This window comes from Garra rufa, chromosome 22 (genome assembly GCF_049309525.1).
Source record: "Garra rufa chromosome 22, GarRuf1.0, whole genome shotgun sequence".
NCBI classification, from domain to species: domain Eukaryota; kingdom Metazoa; phylum Chordata; class Actinopteri; order Cypriniformes; family Cyprinidae; genus Garra; species Garra rufa.
The window spans coordinates 6,369,135-6,392,641 of NC_133382.1; the positions used below are offsets into that span (position 1 = coordinate 6,369,135).

Consider the following 23,507-nt stretch of genomic DNA (forward strand, 5'->3'; position numbering starts at 1 on the left):
AAGAATTATGAAAAAAAGTGTACTCAACTCTTTTCAGCGTCGTTAATAATCAGAAATGTCTCTTGAGCAGCTGATCAGCATATTAGAGTGATTTCTGAAGGATCATGTGACACAGAAGACTGAAGTAATGATGCTGAAAATTCAGTTTAGATCACAGGAAATGAATTGTTTTAAAATGTATTCAAATAGCAAACATTTATTTTAAATAGTAAAAATATTTCACAATACTACTGTCATCCTTGATGAGGAAATATATAAATTCTGTGATTATACTTTTATATTTTCATATAATTATAAGGATGGGGAAAAGCTGATCCATGCAGATGAGTAACAACACAAAGCTGTTGCTTTGTAAACCTTGTTGGTTATTTTTATTGACGCCTATCAAACTGATTACGTAGACCATCCTGAATCCATTTCGATTCCCTCTCTCTCTCTCACAAACACACACACACACACACACACACACACACACACACACACACACACACGTGCACAATAGCATAATGCATTCCAACTGCACATCCATACACACAGATGTATACTTTCAAAGCAGATATTACAACGAACAATGTGATCTGACATGCAGAACACTCATATGACTCTCTGTGCATTGTGAACACACTTCCAGATGCATGATTATGATCCAGTTACTCTCAGCGAATGAGATGTCAACATATACTCACTGATATAGTTCAATTTCCATTGAGGGGCTGGAAACACATTGCACGCATACATACATACATAACTACAGAAACTGAGTAAATGAAACTTGGTATATTGCATTGGCAATGCTGTTCCTAAGCCATCCAGATGTTACTCCTAAAAATACAAATGCTGATGTTAACCAGCTGATAGCCAGCAAAGACAATACAACTTATGATATATCCAAATAGTTGTTGACATCAATATTTGTGCCAATACCTGATGCAAAAATATTTTTTTGCAGCATAAATGGACCGTGCTTTTCTTAGATTTGGACTGGACAGTTTTTAATGATCACGGTTTGCTTTTCCAAACCTATGTGTATTTTATAAATATGATAAGATATGATGGTACATCTGTCACATGATATAGTAAGCCTGATCAAAAATAAATCGAAAAGATAGTGAGCTGACACACAGACAACTTAAAATTCACAGAGACGCACAAAACTGGATCACATTTACAGGATTCATGACGACTGTTGAGCAGAAAAGCCATTTATACAGAGAGAGTGTCCCTCTTTCGGATATATTACGCTGGATCAGTTGCATAACCGCTGCACGGAAGCCCAATGACAAAGCAGTGCTGTACAAAGAGATCAATTTCATATTTCATACTGTATCATAATTATAATCAGAGACAAATTGATGTGAAAGTACATATTCGTGATGGTGCGAGCAAGGTCCGTGGCCTAGACAATGGCTTATTTTGTTTCAAATACCATTTCAATTTTCAGTTTCCTCTTTAGGTCGCAAGGTACAGATTTTCCTCGTCAGATAATGTCCAGAGGAAGTCTTTCTTTCGCTGTCATTACGGTAATACTGTGTGCAGGCGTACAAGCAAGGGAGAGTTCCTTTCTGTGATACTGTTTTCTTCTCAAAGGTGAAGTGTGTGATTTTTTCGGGAAATTTAAAATACTTCGCTTTATTCTTAAAAACTAAAGGGGGTTTTTGCTGCAATGTCGTAGAAGAACTATTTTTGGCTCCCCAAAGAGCCTTTCAGTAAACTGTTCTTAAAAGAACCATTTTTTCTTAGTGTGAGAAACATTTGAATCATCTACATTTGAAGTCAAAAGTTTACGTACACCTTGAGGAATCTACAAAATGTTTAGTATTTTACCAAAATAAAAGGGATCATACAAAATGCATGTTATTTTTTATATAGTACCTACCTGAATAAGATATTTCACATAAAAGATGTTTACATTTAGTCCAAAAGAAAAAAATAATAGTTGAATTTATGAAAATTACCCCTTTTAAAACTTTACAAATGCAGGTTTGTTAATACTGTGTTGTTCATGAGTCCATTGTTTGTCCTGAACCGTTAAACCGCCCTCTGTTCTTTAGAAAAATCTCACAAATTCTGTGTTTTTTCAGCATTTTTTAAAATCTTTTCAGTGTATTTGAACCCTCTCCAACAATGAGTCTATGATTATAAGATCCATCTTTTCATATTTAGGACAACTGAGGGACTCATATGCAACTATTACAGAAGGTTCAAACTCTCACTGATGCTCCAGAAGGAAACACAATGCATTAGGAGCCAGGGGGTGAAAACTTTTGACCTTTTTTGAATTTGAAGATCAGGGTAAATTTCACTTATTCTGTCTTTTGGAAGTATCTTCTGTAGCTTCTGAAGGGCAGTACTAAATGAAAAGAAAAATATATTTAGGCAAAATAAGAAAAAAATACACATTTTGATTCTGTTCAAAAGTTTTTACCCCCTAGCTTTTAATGCATTGTTTTTTCTTCTGGAGCATCAGTTAGCATTTGAACCTTCTGTAATAGTTGCATGAGTCCCTCAGTTGTCCTCAGTGTGAAAAGACGGATCTGAAAATCAGTCATTGTTGGAAAGGGTTCAAATACACGAAAATGCTGAAAAAACAAACAAATTCGTGGGACCTGAAAGATTTGTCTTAAGAGCTGTGGGCGGTTTAATTGTTCAGGACAAACAAGGGACTCAAAAAACACATATGTGACCCTGGACCACAAAACCAGTCAAAAGGTTAAATTTTACAAAACTGAGATGTATGCATCACATGAAAGCTCAATAAATAGGCTTTCTATTGGTGTATGGTTTGTTAGGATAGGACAATATTTGGCCGAGATACATCTATTTGAAAATGAGGAATCTGAGGGTGCAAAAAAATCAAAATACTGAGAAAATCGCCTTTAAAGTTGTCCAAATTAGGTTCTTTACAATGCATATTACTAATCTAAAATTACATTTTGATATATTTACAATATGAATTTGACAAAAATCTTCATGGAACATGATCTTTACTTAATTTCCTAATGATTTTTGGCATAAAAAAAAAATCTATAATTTTGACCCATGCAATGTATTTTTGGCTATTGCTACAAATATACCCCAGCGACTTAAGACTGGTTTTGTGGTCCAGGGTCACATATGTGGATCATTCAGGTAACAACACAGTATTAAGAAATCAAGTGTATGTAAACTTTTGAACGGGGTCATTTTTATAAATTCAACTATTGTCTTTTAATATCTTATTCAGGTCAGTACTAAATAAAAAAGCACGCATTTCCGTCTTATTTTGTTAAAATAATTAACATTTTGCAGATTCTGCAAGGTGAATGTAACTTTTGACTTCAGCTGTAAAGAATGGAAAGATTCCATGGAGTTAAAAGTTTTAGAGAACCTAGATTGTATGTAGGGAGAATTTAAATTAAAAAGCAACTATGGCCCAACCAATGGTGTGAGTTTGGGGTGTGGCTATTTGTTTGATTGACAGATGAGGGGGAGGGTTTAGGAAATCTAATTATTTTTGCATTTCGGTTACTTGTGACACAAAATGTATACATCCTTAAAGAGTATTTTTTCATTTTTAAAACCAATAATTATAGTTTTAAATTCAAAATATGTTAAGACACAAGTCAAAAGCACATATCTCTGCTTGTTTTAAAAGAAAAGTGACTTTTGCCATAGATTCTGTTGCAATTCCCCCAAAATATGTATTTTTAATACCTCAGACATTCCATTTTTTCTTAAACATAGATATGTACACCTAATGGCCATTTTTTTTTCAATCCTCAGGAGTAATATACAAATAAATTATTTTCAGTAAACCAAAATTCACAAAATAGTCAATGACATTCACTTGGTTGGCTTCAACCAAAAGTCTTGCAGCAACAGAGAATCGGGATGAACATCCTTTCATATTAAGATTTTCGTTCCTTTATACTGTCATGGGAATCCTCCGTTAGTTGGACGCTCTTGTACGTTTGAGCTGCCAAAAGGGTGAATCGAGGCCAGATTTAGAAGTGTAAACGCTCGCAGAAATGTTTTACAATCGCAATCAGTCATTAGGGGCTGAAGCTTGACGTTAGTTAGCATGCAGCATTTCTATGGAGAGTGAAAATGAAGTTGTTTATAGATAATGACTCAGGGCTGGTGAGCAACGGTAGTTATTTACGGTCGTAAAATCGTCGTGAGTCTGTCTGCTCAAGGAGGTAATCATGTTTTAAAAGATTCAGCATGTGCAGCTTTGTTAGACTGAATCTTTTGTAGCTTATTGATATTTATTGCATATGACTGAGCAGACTCTTGGTGCTGATAGCTTTTGGATCTGGATCTCTACGTATTTTCTTGGAGGATAAAAAGTCAGACTAAATTGGACTAACGTCTCTGTTGCTATAATTACTCGATTGCTGAAACGGATACCAGGCCTGTAAGGAACAGATGGTGAGCTACCCCCAACTGAAACCTCGAATGCCTTCACGAATGTCTTTATAAACTCAAGTTTTGCACATTACATCCACATCACATGAGAGAAAATACAGCGTAAATCAAAGCATTGTCCAGGATGATCAATTAAATACGTTTCAGATAAAGTTCCCAGAAGTTTATGTTAATCGTTCAACGGAGACGGTTCTTGTTTTGTTGCATCCCGTGTTCTTGCACAATGTGTATCAGTATTTGGTTTCATTAGACTCCTTTAAAAACACATTTTACCTTCATGCTGTTCTGAGGTGAGAAGGGGAGAAGGAACGTTTGAGTTGTTTAGTTTCATATCATGGCTCATATCTTGATAGACTTATTCACAATATTTCTCGCTCAGGGTTGTGATTGCGTTCCACTGGAGGAAAGTAGGCGGGTTCTTTCTCTTCCCGACCCCCTGCGCTGGAGTAAAACCCCGCCCTCTCCGCGCTCCACCCACTCGCAGCGATCGGCTCCGCCCTCTGAGCGCCGGGAGTTCTGTCTGGTTGGTGTTCTAGGAGGGCGACCGTTCTTCTCATCTGGCGTGGGGCAAAAAAAAGCTTTTGAAGAGTCAAAGCATGCTTCAATAAGGCATAATGTGGGTCCGTTCTTACCTGATAGAGTTTGCACCATGGGCTGATCATGAGCACTGAGCAACTGGGCTTGAATCGTTTCAACAACTCGTCTAAATCTCCGACTTGGACCTAAAAAGTCAAATTCACACACAAATATAGTTGTATAAATTTAGTGGTGTAGTGGTTCTCTGAAATGAGGCAGTGAAATCCCCTCTATGGGTCTGAGTGTTGTTTAGTTGAATAGAAATATTCTGAATTCATTACCTATACCTTTTCTGCAAAATGTTAATTATTTTGCCAAAATGTGAGGGATCATACAAAATGGACGTTATTTTTTATTTAATACTTACCTGAGTAAGATATTTCACATAAAAGGTGTTTACATATAGTCCACAAGAGAAAGTAATAGTTAAATTTATAGAAATGGCCCTGTTTAAAAGTTTACATACACTTGATTCTTAAAACTGAACAGTTAAACTGACTGCTGTTCTTCCGAAAAATCCTTCAGGTCTGACAAATTATTTGGTTTTCAGCATTTTTGTGTAGTTGAACCCTTTCCAACAATGACTGTATGATTTTGAGATCCATCTTTTCACACTGAGGACAACTGAGGGACTCATATGCAACTATTACAGAAGGTTCAAACACTCACTGAAGCTTCAGAAGGAAGTTGTTCATGAGTCCCTTGTTTGTCCTGAACAGTTAAACTGCCTGCTGTTCTTCAGAAGATCAGGGTAAATTTTACTTATTTTGTTTTCTGGGAAACATCTTCTGTAGCTTCTAAAGGGCAGTACCAAATGAAAAAGAAAGATATTTAGGCAAAATAAGAAATAGGTACACCTCTTCATGCTGTTCAAAAGTTATCACCCCCAGCTCTTAAAGAGATAGTTCACCCTAAAAGGCATCCAAGATGTAGGTGACTTTGTTTCTTCAGTAGAACACAAAGGAAGCTTTTTAACTCAAATCGTTGGAGTCTGTTAGTCATATAATGGCAGTCAATGGGCACCAAACATTTGAAAGTAAAAAAAACAAAACATGTACAGACAAATCCAAATTACACCCTGCGGTTCGTGGCGAGAGTTATATGACTCAGCATCTAGCACGTTTCCTGTGTTAGCGCTCTGGTGTAGTGTACACAACCGGAAGCGATCTGTCGCATGTATACAACACTCATTGTTTACACAGTGCACAAGATTGTGGGAATAGGGGCTATTCAAAATGGTAATTACTTGCACTTGTCCTGATTGTTCAAACCGATTTGAAGTTAAAAGATTACGTTTGCTTGCGTGAACTCATCCAGGACTGTTGACTTTTCACTGATTCCCAACTTCTTAGCCTGATCGCTTGAAGTTATGGTTGCTTGCTCTTCGGCTGGATATCAACACACCAATAAACTTAGTAACATTTAGGAGGGTCTGCAGCGATCATTTTTCCCCTTCCGGCGTTTGCATATACTACACCAGAGCGCGTACACAGGTAATGCGCCGGATGCTGAGCACGGGCTTAGGACAGTTGGATATTGCTGTGTATTAGAGGTAAATAGTGATATACAGTAAATACTGTTCATTTTCTCACAAAAAACGATCGTTTTGTGTCTTAGGACATCAATGTATTGTCACAAGCCGCAGGTGTAATTTGGATTTGTCTGTGCATGTTTTTTTTTTTTACTTTTTAAAGTTTGGTGCCCATTGACTGCCATTTTACGACTGCCGACTGCATCGGTTTGAGTTATCAAGTAAGTAAAATCTTAGCTTGTATTCTACTGAATAAACAAAGTCACCTACATCTTGGATGCCTTGGGGAAAAGCAGATAAACATCACATTTTTATTTTAGGGTGAAATATCCCTTTAAGAGCTGGGGGTGAAAACTTTTGAACAGAATGAAGATGTGTACCCTTTTCTTTTTTTCATTTGATACTGCCCTTCAGAAGCTACAGAAGATGTTTCCCAGAAAATAAAATAAGTAAAATTTAACTATTCAGGCCAAACAAGGGCCTCATGAACAACTACAGTCATAAGGTTAAATTTGACAAAACTTTATACATCATATGAAAGCTCAATAAATAAGCTTTCTATTGATGTATGGTTTGTTAGGATAGGACAATATTTGGCTGAGATACATCTATTTGAAATCAGAAATCTGAGGATGCAAAAAAATCAAAAAGACTGAGAAAATCACCTTTAAAGTTGTCCAAATTAGGTTCTTAACAATGCATATTACAAATCAAAAATTACATTCTGATATGTTTACAGTAGGAATTTTACAAAAAAATCTTCATGGAACATGAACTTTACTTAATTTCTTAATGATTTTTGGCATAAAAGAAAAATCTAAAATTTTGACCCATGCAATGTATTTTTGGCTATTGCTACAAATATACCCCAGCGACTTAAGACTGGTTTTGTGGTCCAGGGTCACATATATATAATAAAAAAATCTAAAAAATATTTTTATAATATTGAACATTGCTTCAGAATTCTGCTTCAATGACATTTAAATAGCATATAGCGTATGCATTTAAATAGACCATGCAAGTAATAAGCATATATTGTGAAGCATCAAGTTTTTATTTTACTATGGACACAAAGGAGAGAATGCCACTGCTGTGAAATATAAAATTGAGTGATTTAAACAGTATTTTATCTCATGTTCTGTTTTGTTTCTGTGCTATGAATTAAACGCTCGGATACAATTTAATGTAAGTGGAAAAACAAAAAATAACCAAAATCAATTAAAACCAATAGTAATTCTTCTCACCTGATATGAGGCTAAATGTTACACTGTAGATTCCGTAATCTTTCTGTCCATCCCTGTCTCTCTCCCGCTCACGCTCTCTTTCCCCCTCAGAGAAGGAAATGTCTACCTGGAATTTTACGGGTTTCTGGAAGACAGACGGACCTCCAGAAGTCTTGTACTCTGCTCGGAAACTCGTCTGAGAGATTACGCTGTGACTGAGGGAGGGAATCTGAAGACAAACACAAGAGAGAAAGAACTGTTCCTTAATGCTGTATACATTATTACTGTTCTCCTTTCATAATAGGTAAGTTTTTATAATAATATTTCTTGAGCAGCAAATCAGCATATAAGAATGATTTCTGAAGAATCACGTGACACTGAAGTCTGGAGTAATGATGCTAAAAATTCAGCTTTGCATTACAGGAATAAATGACATTTTTCAATATATTAAACTAGAAAACAGTTCATTTTTATCATAACAATATTACACAATATTAATGTATTGGTAAGACTTTCATAACATTAAAAAATCTAACTGACCCCAAATGTCTGAACGGTACTGCATATGCGATCCATTTACTTTATTAAAATGCTTAATCATTTAATATCCAGCTGCAGAGATCAGCTGGTAGACTCACAGAGAGGAAGGCATGGACGATATCCGCTTTAATGGAGCTAAGAGGTTTGTCTCTGATGACCACAAAAATCTGCTCTTCTTTCTCCAGACTGATGAAATTCCCAAACCAGGACCTTTTAGCCAGCCTGTCGGACCACAGACAGACAGACAGACACTTGGATAATCTGTAAGACTCATCACATCACAGTGATACAGCACACTAAAGAATTAAAAGCTGGAGGTCATTATCGTTAATACATTTCCCTGAATAGCACATCATGACGTCTATGAGCATTGTCATCCAGAACATTTCATTTTTAGGATCTGCAGGATATCACTTAAACATTCCCTCTTGGATGTTAGAAACAGAAGGGACAGAATTTAGAATGTACAGTGAGGTCAATAAGTATTTGATCACCCTGTGATTTTACTTAGAAATCATGGAGGGGTCTACAATTTTCAGCATAGGTGCATTTCCACTGTAAGAGACAGAATCTAAAATATAAAAATCCGGAAATAACATTGTATGATTTTTTTTTTTTTACAATTTATTTGTGAAATACTGTGTATTTGATCACTTGAGTCAAAATTTGTAAATATTTGGTACAGAAGCCTTTGTTAACAATTACAGAGGTCAAACAATTCCTGTAGTTCTTCACCAGGTTTGCACACACTGCAGGAGGGACTTTGGCCCACTCCTCCATACAGACCTTCGCTAGATCTGTCAGGATTCGGGGCTGTCGCTGAGCAACACTGAGTTTCAGATCCCTCCAAAGATTTTCTATTGGGTTTAGGTCTGGAGACTGGCTAGGCCACTCCAGAACCTTGATATGCTTCTTACGGAGCCACTCCTTGGTTTTCCTGGCTGTGTGCTTTGGCCACGACCCATCTTTAATGCTCTGACTGAGGGAAGGAGGTTTTTGCCCAATATGTCACAATACATGGCCCTGTCCTTAATACAGTGCAGTCGTCCTGTCCCCGGTGCAGAAAAACACCCCCAGAGCATGATGCTTCCAGCCCCATGCTTCACTGTAGGTATGGTATTATTGGGATGATACTCATCATTCTTCTTCCTCCAAACAATGGAGTTAAGACCAAAAAGTTCTACTTTGGTCTCATCTGACCACAGGACTTTCTCCCATGACTCCTCTGGATCATCCAGATGGTCCCTGGCAAACTTCAGACGGGCCTGGACATGGGCTGACTTAAGCAGGGGAACCTTCCGTGCGATGCAAGATTTTAAACCATGACGTCTTAGTGTATTACTGATAGTAGCCTTGGAAACGATGGTCCCAGCTCTCTTCATGGCATTGACCAGCTCCTCCCGTGTAGTTCTGGGCTGATTCTTCACCATTCTTGGCATCATTGATACCCCACGAGGAGAGATCTTCCATGGGACCCCAGTCCGAGGGACATTGACAGTCATCATTAGCCTCTTCCATTTTCTGACAATTGCTCCAACAGTTGTTCTTTTTTCACCAAGCTGCTTGGCAAATGTCCGGTAGCCCTTTCCAGCTTTGTGAAGGTCTACAATTTTGTCTCTTGTGTCTTTTGACAGCTCTTTGGTTTTGTCCATGTTGCTACTTAGACTTTGGCTGATTGTGGGGTGCACAGGTGTCTTTATGACAGCTAACAACCTCATCATGAGCAGAGTGTAGCTGGACTATTTAAAAGCAAAATAACAGGTCTTTGAGGGTCAGAAATCTGGCTGATAAGCAAGTGATCAAATACTTATTTGACACAGTAATTCACAAATAAATTGTTAAAAAAAAAAAAAATCATACAATGTGATTTCCGGATTTTTATTTTTAGATTCTGTCTCTCACAGTGGAAATGCACCTATGCTGAAAATTGTAGACCCCCTCCATGATTTCTAAGTAAGAGAACTTGCTAAATCACAGGGTGATCAAATACTTATTGACCTCACTGTATGTGAATCGAATTGAGCTCAAAGCAGGTGTTATTTAAAGGCACAGTAGCATAAACAGTCAGAGATGAAAAGGTAAATTATTGCTGTTTTTGGAGATTTTATGTGGACCTCAGGAAATAAATTAATGAAACATACAATAAGCCCTTTAAAAAAAGAATGCGATGCTTTCCAGATGATTACTTGACAGTCTTCTTGGCAAAATACATGTTTATTTGGGTTGGGTTTGTTTGTGTTTCTTACTCTGGGCTTGATTCTGGTGTTAAACTGGACATGTCCTCTGAGGTTGGCACTGTTGGGAATAAGAGTAAGAATGAAGCATAGGCCAAATACAACATGACACTGATTAAAATCAATTATTTGACAATTTTACATTTCAGAGGCCTCGAACAGTGTTATTTCAGTATAATTTATATAGTTTTTAAAAAATATTTTAAATTACATTTTTGTACTTTTTCATTGTAGTTAAAGTTTAAGTAATGTTATTGTGTGTTTTTCTCATTTTTATTAGTTTTTTTTTTGGTAATACTTTACAGTATGGTGTCATTTGTTAACTTTAATGTATTAACTAACATTAACAAACAATGCACACATTTATTACACTATTTATTCATTTTTGTTAATGTTAATTAATAAAAATACAGTTGTTTGTTCATTGTTTGTTCATGTTAGTTCACAGTGCATTAACTAATGTTAACAAACTTGTGATTTAACAATGCATTAGTAAATGCTGAAATTAATAACTAAGATTAATAAATGCTATAGAAGTATTGTTAATTCTTAGTTCACGTTAACTAGTGTTAACCGTATTGTAAAAAATTTTTATATGTCTAAATAGTATTTAATACATTTTATTTATTACTTTTAGTAATTTTAAGAAAATAAGAAATGTCACATTGGTAGCTGGCTGAAATAAAATAAATTTAGTTTAGTTTAGTTAAGTTTAGTTTAGAAAATCAGTTCTTTCATCAAGGGATTTTAGAGAAAATTAAAGTGACAAAATAAGTTAGTAAATATGCACACAAACATATATCAAGCAGTGTTATTTTTAATATTATATAATTTACATATAGACTAAATTGAAATGAGAAATATTGTCTCGGCAATGAACTGACATAAAAAGCTTTTCAATTATATTTTATTTCAGTTACTATGTGCTTTATGAAAATGTGTTTTTTTATGCTTTTAATTTTAGTTTAAGTTACTTTAATGAGCAAGTTTTAAATAATATGATTAATTATGTAATCAATTATTTGGCAGATATAGTTTTATGGTTTATGGCGTAGTGTAATGGTGTTATTTAATTTGTAAATGTGAAATTAAATTACAGTTACTTATGAAAATGTTTACGATTACAGAGGATCTGAATATTTCTTATATTAATATCTATTTTTTCTTGTTATGATTTTAAATCTGTTCTTAATCTTAGAATGATCTCAGAGTAAAAAAAGAGTTGCTAAAGTCTGATATTGTGGTTGTTGTGCTTTAAAATGAAATGATTATATCCTTAATTCAAGAGATGATGGATTTTGAAAATCTAAAATGATTAACAGTTAAAAACATTTGTTAGAATTTTAGAAAATAATCAAAAAGTAATCAAATGCAATCAGTTACATTACTTTAATAAAGCAACTGAAATAGTTACACTACTTATTACATTTTAAAAAGGGTAACTTGTGCCTAGTGGAAAAATAAATATACTAAAATGTATTAAAAATACATTTATTTCATGCTTAGTACACTACAAATACATTTGCATTTTATGTACTTATTAAAAATACCCTGCAGTTGTACTTTTAGTATACCAAACTGGTATATTTAAAGTCTGCTAAATTGCAACAACTACTTTTGTATCTTAATCTTAATGCACTTTTATTGTTTGGAAGTAGTACTAAAGTCCAAATAAAGATATACTTCAGTATATTTGATTGTGCCAAAGTGGATTTATTGCAAGTATACTTTAGGTACACTTTAAATATTTAGCATTTAAAGACAATCCTCATCAATAGTCATTAAAACATATTGTTGGCTTAATATTAAGAATTGTGCATTGTGCACAAGTAGTACTCCAAATAAAGTTTTATTAGAATTTTTTAATCAGTAAGTCTCAAACAATATGTCAGTAAATACGTTAATAGACTTGAACTATATATAGTATGAATTAAATGCATTTTAAATCTATTACTTTTTTACTAGGGGTAATCTGTAAACTATTACATTGTCAGCTTAATAGAATTCCATATAAGTTTCTTATAACAAAAATGGGTCTTTAGTCCACAGCATCAAAAAGTTTGAAAACTCCTTCACTATTTCATTAAATACTAAAAAGGTAAGTTATCGGCACCCACCCTGCAGCTTGCGTCGGTGGAACCGCGGCGACCCCAACAGGTTATTCTTCAGTGAGTTGAGGCGTGTCCGCCAGTGGGCGGAGCTACTGGCCGCCATGCCGCCACCTCCCCCTGGACTAGAGGGTGGGGTCAAGGAGAGTGAGCCCACGCCCACACTTCCTCCCTCAGCTCGGGAGGAAGAAGAGGAAGAGGAAGAGGAGGGTGGGGTAGCGGTGGGGGGGTGGGGGTGATGCACGGGGGTACCCAGTGGGGTAGGCAGGGGAGAGCCCTGAGGGGTGACCTGAGACATGGGATACAAGCTTTTAGTCAACGACTTCAGCACCGCAGATGGAGAAGGAAAGAAGAGGAAGCGGGGAATGGGCGACAGGAGGGGAGAAGGGGAGGGAGAGCGTGAGGAGGAGGAGGGCAGGGGGAGGGACTTCATGGACTGGAGTTGGGGGCGTTCGGGGGCGGTTTTAGATGGAAGCGTCTGCGTTTTGGGTTCATGCGATCGGTTGGGACGAGCGGCGGTGCTGCCGCTTGCCGCTTTGGTAGCGGCAACTACCTCCGGCTCGCTGAAGGTAAAAACAGGGCTCTGATGGGATGAGGAGGAGGAGGAGGAGGAGAAGAGGGGTGGAAGAGTGAAGGCCGTGGCAGATGGAAAGAGAAACAGGAGTGAAAATGAGCAATGGCAGGTGATACGGCTTTAGTGCACAGTGATGGTGTGTGTGCAGGGGTGCCTAAACTCGGTTCTGGAGGGCTAGTGTTCTGCAGAGTTTAGCTCCAACTTGCCTCAACACACCTGCCGGGAAGTTTCTAGCTGGTTCAGGTGTGTCTAATTGGGGCTAGAGCTAAACTCTGCAGGATGCTGGCCCTCCAGGACCGAGTTTAGGCACCCCTGGTCTCAAGTATGCTTTGGTTTTTATGCGTACATGAGAGTTTGCATAGCATACAGTGAGCATGATGCAGATTTTGTCACTAGGACGGTACGCACACCACCCGATTTCTATAACCCTTCATACTTTGTACGCATAGGTCACACATACACAGTGAATTTGTTTTGCACTCATCAGCTGTTCCACAAGGTGGCAACACTGGCTTGGGCTGAGATTTCACAGTAGAAAGTCAAACTAAAAATGCGCATTAAAGGGACAGTTTGCCCAAAAATGAAAATTAGCCCATTATTTACTCACCCTCCAGGCATTATATGTTTGTATGACTTCCTTCTTTCAGACAAATCCAATTGGAGTTATATAAAAAATTATCCTGGCATTTCTAAGCTTTAGAATTGCATGGGCGGGTGTTTCTCTTCATCAGTCCAAAACAAGTCCAATAAAGTGCATCAATCTATAAAGTGCCTCGCACAGCTCCAGAGGGTGAATAAAGGCCTCTTGTAGCGAATCAATGCATTTTTGTAAGAAAAATATCCATATTTGAAATGTAATAATCACTTTAATCTAGCTTGCGCCAACTGGTCGTTCACAGAAGCAGCTCCGGGACGTCCCATGTCATCCGCCTGGAAGGGCTTCCATGTACGGCAAGTTGGCGCAAGCTAGATTAAAAGTGATCATTACTTTTTTAAATATGGGTATTTTTCCATAAATGCATCAATTCGGAACAGGAGGCCCCCCGGAGCCGTGTAAGGCACTTTTTATTATGAATGGATACACATTATTGGACTTGTTTTGGACTGATGAAGAGAAACAGCTGCCCATGCAATTCTAAACCTTGGAAATGCCAGGATCATTTTTAATATAACTCCAATTGGATTCATCTGAAAGTAGGAAGTCATATACACCTAGGATGCCTCAATGGTGAGTAAATAATGGGCTAATTTTCATTTTTTGGTGAACTAACCCTTTAAACATGCAAAGGTGGAGTTTGCTGCATTTACTTTACTAAGATACTCTAAAGACCGGGACACACCAAGCCTTCAGTTGCCATCGGGCTGCCGGTGAGTGTGTATCGGGCTAGTTTGTTTGGTTTGTTCCACACGTCGGCTCTCGTCTGGCTCACATTGGTGGGAGACTGCCCGATTCAATATGTTGAATTGGTGTCAAGGCCATTGGCGCGAGTAAAATCTCTGATTGGATGCTCAGTTTAGCGTATAAGTCAGTGTTGGAGAATTAAAGCAAAAGTGATGATAACGAGTAAGTAAATGAAGGCGGAACAAACAGACGACTCTTCTAATGTTACGTGATCTTACCCAAGCATTCCAATATGCAAATATTTTTATAACATGACATGATATTCAAAATGGTAAGCAAGCACTGCTTTGTTTACATTTCTTATATGTCAGTATAGCTTGTATATCCTTGTTTTGGTTTCTTATTTTTAATGACTAATACACTGCCTAGCAAAAGTATTCTTACCCCTTCATTTTTTCACATTTTGTTATGTTGCAGCCTTAAGTTAATCTGTTTTAAATTCCATCAATCTACACTCCATACACCATAATGGAAAAGTTAAAAAACAGTTTTTAACATCTTTGTGAATTTATGAAAAATAAAAAACTTAAATAATTCCATTGCATAATTATTCATACCCTTATCGGGGACAGTTGAACTTTAGCTCAGGAGCATTCATATTGCTTGTAGATTTATCTACACTTCCAGAGATGTTAACCTGTGGCAAATTCAGCTGAATAGGTATGATATGGAAAGGCAGACACGTCTTAATAAAAGGTCTAACAGCTGAAAATGCATATCAGAGCAAAAACTAAGCCCTGATGTCAAAAAACAGCCTGTAGAGCTCAGAGACAGGACTGCATCAAGCCACACATCTGGGGAAGAGTTTAGAAAAAAAATCTGCTGCATTGAAATTTTATAGAAACAAATAGTCTCCATTACCCTTAATGGAAGAAGTTTGAAACAACCACGACTTATCCTAGAGCTGGCCTCCTGGGCAAACTGAGCAATTGATGGTGAAGAGCTTTGGAAGAAGCTGATAGTCACTCTAGTTGAGCTCCATTATCATATGTGGAGATAGAAGAAACTTACAGAAGAACAAACATCACTGCAACACTCCACTTTATTGTAGTGTGGCGAGACTAAATCCTCTCCTCAGTAAAGACACATGAAAACACATTTGAAATTTGTAAAAAAGCACCTAAATGACCCTCTGCAAGAAACAAGATTCTCTGATATGATGAACCTCAATTCCAAGCATCATGTTTGAAGAAAACCAGGCTCTGCTCATCACCTGCAGAGTACCATCCCAAAAATAAGTTGTGCTGGTAGAAGCCTCATGCTGTAGGGCTGTTCTTCAGCGGCAGGGACTGAGGGACTTATCAGAGTAGAAGAAAAGCTCAGTGCACCAAAATATTGAGATCAGAACCTCAGACTGGGCAGACGGTTCACCATCCAACAGGACAATGACCCTAAGCACACAGCAAGAGTGGCTTATAGACAACTGAATGTGCTTGAGTGGCCCAGCCAGAGTCTAGACTTCAAATTTTTCTGGAGAAACCTGAAAATGTGCAACTGCATCCCATCCAACCTGACAGAGCTTGAGAGGTGAAGAGGTGAGGCGAAGAATGGCAAATAGTTGCCAAATGCTGATGTGCAAAGCTTGTCACATCATACCAAAAAGACTTGGGGCTGTAAAAGTGATTCAGCTAAGTACTGAGTTACTTATTACTTATGCAATGTACTTATTTTAGTTTTTTTTATTTCTTACAAAATTACGAAGTTGTGACAATTTTGTTTTTACTTTGTCAATATGGTGTATGGAGTGTAAATTGATGTGGGGAAAAAAGTAATTTAAAGACGTTTAATAAAAAAATAAGTGGTATGCTGACACAAAGCGACGGTGGTGTTGGCTTTTTTCACGACTAGTTATGTGAAGTCGGTTTGGTGTGTCCCGGCCTTAAGATTCTGAAAACACTGGATCAGTTGCTCACATGTAAATAAACACAGTGGTGTGTGTTTCACTCTTAAGCACAATAGACTATATACTTGGTATTTAAAGGGTTAGTTAATCCAAAAATGAAAATTCTGTCATTAATTACTCACCCTCATGTTGTTCCAAACCTGTAAGACTCTCATTCATCTCCGGAACACAAATTAAAATATTTTTGATGAAACCTGAGAGCTCTCTGACCCTCCATAGACAGCAAGAGTCCAACCACGGTCAAGGTCCAGAAAGGTACCAAGAACATCGACAAAATAGTCCATGTGACATCAGTGGTACAACTGTAATTTAATGAAGCTACGAGAATATGTTTTGTGCACAAAAAAAAAAAAAAAAAAAAAGACTTTATTCAACAGTTCTTCTCCTCTGAGTCACCATAGCGCCTAGCATTCTTGGAGAGTATCACAACGCATGCAGAGGAAAGAGCGCGTATGCATCGCGATACCTTCCAAAATGGCGCTAGGGTAATAGAGAAGAATTGTTGAATAAACACACAAAGTATTCCTGTAGCTTTGTAAAATTACCATTGTCATTACTACCTTTCTGGGCCTTGAATGTGTTAGTTGTGTTGCTGTTTATAAAGGGTCAGAAAGCTCTCCGATTTCATCAAAAATAACTTAATTTGTGTTCTGATGACGAACGAAGGTCTTTCGGATTTGGAAAGACATGAGGGTGAGTAATTAATGACAGCATTTTCATTTTTGGGTGAACTATCCCTTTAAAATACACACTGTCAGAGATAAGAGGGGTGTAAGAAAGTGCAGCTGGTATTGGTATCGGAAAACAGTGCTGCTGAGTGACTCATTTTTGGGTGAACTAGTGTATCTCTTAAGTAAAAAGAAAGGTTGGCAGACAGACACTTACCCTGGGACTACTTAGAGGACTAGACGAGAGGCCCGTTGATGCTCCGCTTACAGATCGAGATCTATGCAGAAGTGTGGCAGTCAGGAGTCAGTAGTGCTAAATCAATATTTACAAAGTTTCATATATGCATGAAAATGTGTCTATGACTGCACGTGTACCTTTGGCTGTGAGCGGAGGTGTCCAGCGCTCTGCGCGGGGGTGTGGGAGAGCCCTGCTCCGTCACACTCAGCACCTCCAGACTCTTCCTCTCTGGCCGGCAGCGGCCATGACGCGTCAACATGGGTGAGTCTACACGCTTTCGCGGAGGGTCTATATAGAAATACAAAACACAGAGTATGCAGTGTGCCTAGAGATCAAACAGTAGAGTATAGCACTAGCAATATAGCAATTACCAGGAAATACATTAATGATAACATTTATGCACTCTTAAAGGGATAGCTCACTCAAAAATTAAAATTCTATCCTTAATTACTCACCCTCGTGTTGTTGAAATTGTTATTGAAGTTGTTATCTTTGTTTTCTTTGTGCACAAAAATTATTCTCATAGCTTCATAAAATTATGGTTGAACCACTGATGTCACATTGACTATTTTAAAGATATCCTTACTACCTTTCTAGTCCTTGAACAAGGTAGTTGCTTTGCTGTCAATGCAGGGTCAGAAAGCTTTTGGATTTCATCAAAATGTCTTAATTTGTGTTCCACAGATGAACAAAGGTCTTATGGGTTTTAATTGACATGAGGGCAAGTAAATATTAACAGAATTTTCATTTTTAGGTGAACTATCCCTTTAATTGCATTATAAAAGTTGCAGCACATTTCACAAGGTGACTTGTATTCCGGAAAATGCAGTAATTTGCTTTGGATAAAAGCGTCTGCCAAAAGTATAAATGTAATAAATACAGGCCATATGGTTTAATGTGAGTAACAATAACTTCCTCTGCTAATTTTGTAAACCGAGAGAGTGACTGACAGATGCTGAACACTACATGTTAACCTGTTAAAAACAGAAGAAGTAGATTTATTTAACTGTGTTAATGAACACTGCGGGGAAAATGCCACATACCGATGTCATTTCTGGGAGGAAGATCCTCATCCTCATAACTAGGATAGCGCTCTTTACGGTCTAACAGGAGATAATAGATCATCTTCTCTTGGTTATCTCTGAGGAAAAGAATGAGACAATGAGGAGAGAAAACAATTGATATGTATATGCAAATAGTCTGTTATACATTATGAGTCAAAAGTTTGTAAAAAGCAATATTTGTAATGCTTTTTTAAATAAGTCTATCTGCTCCCTTAGCCTGCATTTATTTGATCCAAAGTACAGCTAAAACAGTACAATTTTGAAATATTTTTACAATTTAAAATAACCGTTTTCTATTTGAATATATTTTAAAATGTAATTTATTCCTGTGATTTCAAAGCTGAATTTTTAGCATTATTACTCCGGTCACATGGTCCTTTAGAAATCATTCTAATATTCTGATTTGCTACTTAATAAAAAACATTTTTATTATGTTAAAAACAGTTGAGTGGAATTGTTTCAGGTTTCTTTGATGACTAGAAAAGTCAGAAATCTTTTGTAACATTCTAACGGTCCTAATCATTACTATTGATCAATTTAAATCATCCTTGCTAAATAAAAGTATTAATTTCTATAATATTACATTTCTAATATACATTAATTTCTATAGTAAATAAATAAATAAAAATATACTGACTACAAGCTTTTGAATGGTATGCTGTGAAATGTTCTGATCTTTGTACTCAAAGAATCCTGAAAAAAAGTACCCACCTGTTTAAAATATTTATGATAATATTAATAATAATAAAAATGTTTCTTAATTAGAAAATCAGCATATTAGAATGATTTCTGAAGGATCATGTGACACTGAAGACTGGAGTAATGGTGCTAAAAACGTAGCTTTGATCACAGGAATAAATTATATTTTAAAATATATTCAAATAGAAAACTTTAGAAAACTATAACTGCTGTTGCTGCATTTCGGAACATAATAAAATAAAAATGATGCAAAAGTGCTGATGTACACTCACTCTTCACGCTGCAGGTCTTGGGCCAGTTTAACCCGGTCTCTGAAACAGCCCAGAGAAAACATGCTGTCCAGCACATCTGGGTCCAGCTCTGTAAAAGACATGATCCGTCCCATGCTCACGCGCCTCGGGGGTGGCTGCTCCGGACACGGCTCATTGCGTCCAGCTCTGCGTCACACACAAACAAACACACGCACAACTGTGAGGTGCTTGCACAAATCATCATAAAAGACGCAAGCTGAAATCATTTCTTGACATTTTAATATAAGCACAGATGAAATACAGTCATAAACACACACGTTATATGCTGTCACTGAATCTCTGTGGACTGATTACATTGATAGAGAGAATATAAATAATCAACAACATAAATAATCAATACTTACTGATACCAGGCATGTTTCTGGATGGCCTCTAGCTGCAGAAGGACAACAGATGGTGTGATTAGTGGAGTCAGTTCACAGGGAGATGGCGCTCTAACGCTATGAGCGGAAGCTTTTTGAAAATCTGAATTAATTGAATCAGTTGCTTTGCAAAATGATTCAGTGTTTCAAAGCATTCACTACACATACCCTACTGATCAAACATGCATACAGACACCTATTACAAGCTATTTACAAATCATTAAATAACATGATGTAATGTGCTTCAAACCACTGATTCATAAATAATTGCTGTTTGTTTGCTCTTTCTATTCATCAGATAACCCTGAACAAAATGCATCACAGTTTACACAAAAAAGCAGCAACTGTTTTCAATATTAATAATAATTTGAAATGTTTCTTGTATTGTAGCAGCAAATCAGCATATTAGAATTATTTCTGAAGGATCATGTGACACTGAAGATTGGAGTAAAAATTCAGCTTTGCATCACAGGAACAAATTACATTTTAAAACTCAAATGTTACAGAAGCTTGTTTCCACCACAACATACAAAATTAAAAAGAAAAATGTGACTTCCCACATGGAAAGAACCTAAATGAGGATAATTGTGCATATATGAAACCTATATGCAGTATATATGCACATATATGATAATATATATGCTGCATATATGCGTATATGTGCCACATATAGGCAAAATTGAGGTGCATATACAGGCCATATAGGTCTTCTGTATTGGTTCTTTATATACACATATAAGCCCTATATGTACATACAAGATATGTCTCCTATATAGCTCATGGCAGGATCTGGTCATTTTAGCTCATATCTCACTTTGGCAACTGTCATACATGATGCCTAGCTCATATTTTCTATTATCAAGGCAATATCTAAGAACTAACTTAAAAAAAAAAAAAACTTATGTGCGAACACGTGAAATTGGTATCACATGTAATTGGCATGTTATGGAATTTAACTATGGCAAATATGGAGGAGATGGAAAGCTATGATGTCTACACGTTTTCCTGAAACATTTACAAGGTCAATTCTTTCTTGTATGAAAATAGTGGAAAAGAAGGAAATGAATAACAAAATGGTTTGTCGTTTTTTTTTATTTTGTCAATCAAGTCTTTTTTCCAATTTCAAGTCACTTCCAGATTCACGTTACAGCTCATACACATCCACACATTCACTGTTACATCCACCAAATGCAATGCAAAATGCACATCTATCAATTCAAAGCTCACGGAGCTGATAAGATTGGGGTAAAATTATTACCCAAATTTTACGGTCTCTACACTGGCTACCTATTAGGTTCCGTATCACTTACAAAATATTACTTCTTACCTATAAGGCCCTAAATGGTTTAGCTCCTGCATACCTAACTAGTCTCCTGCCACGCTACGATCCCTCACGCTCCCTAAGGTCGCAAAACTCTCGACTTTTAGTAGTACCTAGGATAGCAAAGTCCACTAAAGGAGGGAGAGCCTTTTCACATTTGGCTCCCAAACTCTGGAATAGCCTTCCTGATAACGTTCAGGGTTCAGACACACTCAGTATGTTTAAATCTAGATTAAAGACTCATCTCGTTAGCCAAGCATTCACATAATTCATCTCATAACGTTGTACTTCTGTTACATCTGATCAAATGCACATCAACATTCTTCAGCTTGTGTAAAACACATAATTTTTGCTTGATTGGAACAGCAGCTACGCTAATTATTTCTCTATTTGTTTTCCTGTTTCTGCCACGGTAACTAGGAATTACACAAGATTCAGCCTGGATTCAGAAGAAGAGATGATGCCAACCCCCCCAGAGGACCGCCGATGATGCCAGCCTTGAAACAACATACAGCACTACACCATTTTTCTACAAGTTTGATTGCAACACATAATCATTACTATTAGTGTTCATCATCAGTTTTTGATTACACCATTACTGTTTTTAATATTTATACCATATGTACATCGACTTAACATACAGTAGTCACCACTAATAAGCTACTAAATATATTGTAGTAGCCTACATTTTTTTTTTTTTTGGTACAGCTGCTTTGAAACGATTTGTATTGTAAAAAGCGCTATACAAATAAATAAACTTGAATTGAACAAGATCCTCAAAATAATTATATTTTTCTTCCTGCTCAGTTTTTTGTCTTATTTTTGTTCTTGTACTATATTTTTGTTCTTTTACTATTTGATTGTTCTTAAGAAAATAAAAAATAAAAAATTTTACATTTTGGGCTTTTATTTATGTTGTCTAGCAGCTATGGATTTTAATAATTTTACTAATATATAGATAAACATATATGTGAACATATATGTGCATATGTGCACACATACTGTATATACATGCATATATGTAAGGAATAATTGACGACGGGCCGTAGAATTCCTAGAAAATAATGCACACCCGAGGTGGTGATGCGGTCACGACGCGAAGCGGAGTGGCCGTTACACCTCGGGTGTGCATTATTTTCTAGGAATTCTACGGACCGAAGTCAATTATTCCGCTTATACTACAGTCACCACACCTCAAGACATCGATCAAATGATATATTTCAAGGCATTCGTCCGGTTTTTATCCTTAAAATGCTTTTGTGAGTAGGATTAATTTCTTACGCAGCTTATCCAACAGCTTCGTTGCTAGTTCCAAAACGTCATTTTAGAACGTACTCGGTTACTAACGTAACCTCGGTTCTCTCAGAGAGGGAACGAGTACTGCGTAAGCTAAGCTTACGCTTGGGGAAAATCCTTTCCGCGAGAGATATTGAAGCCAAAAAATTATCCTTAATTTTGTATTAATGTAAAACGCGTTGCCGCAGTGAGCAGACATAGGCGAGGCGTATTGCTTGCCTATTGGCTGCTCTGCAGCAACTGCAGCACCTATCGAGCGAGGCTTGGCGCGAAACCAGCTCCAATGAGAGCCTTTCGCGCCTAATACGTCATCTCCCGCCGAAAGTGGCGTGATCCAAGCCTATAAATATCGCTCGAAGGTAGCTACACTCTGGTTTTTTCATCATAAAAGCGCCCAGAGCACGCGCTTGCACGGCAAGGTACGCAGTACTCGTTCCCTCTCTGAGAGAACCGAGGTTACGTTAGTAACCGAGTACGTTCTCTTACGAGAGGTCTCTCGTACTGCGTAAGCTAAGCTTACGCTTGGGGACCCCATGTAAAACGCCGTGCATGCCAAGATCTGATACCATAGACCCGAGGGCGAATAGCCCGGGGTTCATATAGTGTTTGAACGTGCTTGAACATATAAGGGGATTAGGACCCTATAAACACTGGCTCCTGGTATATCCGGGCAGGTAAACGACCTGGATAAACTTGGAACATGAGTCTAGATATCTGTTAATATCTAGACCGATAGCAACTTGGCCTGTAGGGCGGGAACCTCCAAGTTGTAGAATCTTATGAATGTAGACGGAGAGGCCCAGCCTGCCGCCGTACAAATGTCTTGCAGGTTAGTTCCACTCGACCAAGCCCACGACGAGGCCACGCCCCTCGTGGAATGTGCTCTGACACCCAGCGGGCATCGCATGCCCTTGGACTCGTACGCCAGTGCAATAGCATCCACTATCCATCTGGATAAAGTCTGTTTTGACGCAGCCATTCCTTTAGAATGCCCGTAAAACGAGACGAACAGCTGTTCTGTCTGTCTAAAAGCAGACGTGCGAGACACAT

General features: G+C 37.3%; 1 protein-coding gene across 3 annotated transcripts in view; it reads right to left on the minus strand.

Annotated features, from left to right (window-relative positions):
- Nucleotides 1–286: 286 nt before the first annotated feature.
- The window catches only part of brsk1a (BR serine/threonine kinase 1a), a 41,364-nt gene continuing 18,143 nt past the window's right edge, over nucleotides 287–23,507 (minus strand). The window contains exons 9-19 of one of the 3 annotated variants that reach the window (XM_073828466.1): nucleotides 19,823–19,854; nucleotides 19,440–19,604; nucleotides 18,448–18,545; nucleotides 17,542–17,692; nucleotides 17,385–17,444; nucleotides 12,629–13,212; nucleotides 10,524–10,572; nucleotides 8,376–8,499; nucleotides 7,759–7,966; nucleotides 5,040–5,129; nucleotides 287–4,985 (exon numbers count right to left, since the gene is read on the minus strand). In XM_073828466.1, the coding sequence (XP_073684567.1) occupies nucleotides 4,783–4,985; nucleotides 5,040–5,129; nucleotides 7,759–7,966; nucleotides 8,376–8,499; nucleotides 10,524–10,572; nucleotides 12,629–13,212; nucleotides 17,385–17,444; nucleotides 17,542–17,692; nucleotides 18,448–18,545; nucleotides 19,440–19,604; nucleotides 19,823–19,854 (1,764 nt within the window). In that variant the 3' untranslated portion in view covers nucleotides 287–4,782. Of the gene's footprint in view, nucleotides 4,986–5,039; nucleotides 5,130–7,758; nucleotides 7,967–8,375; nucleotides 8,500–10,523; nucleotides 10,573–12,628; nucleotides 13,213–17,383; nucleotides 17,445–17,541; nucleotides 17,693–18,447; nucleotides 18,546–19,439; nucleotides 19,605–19,822; nucleotides 19,855–23,507 lie in introns of all 3 variants that reach the window. The other 2 variants (XM_073828468.1, XM_073828467.1) reach the window with 2 other exon arrangements.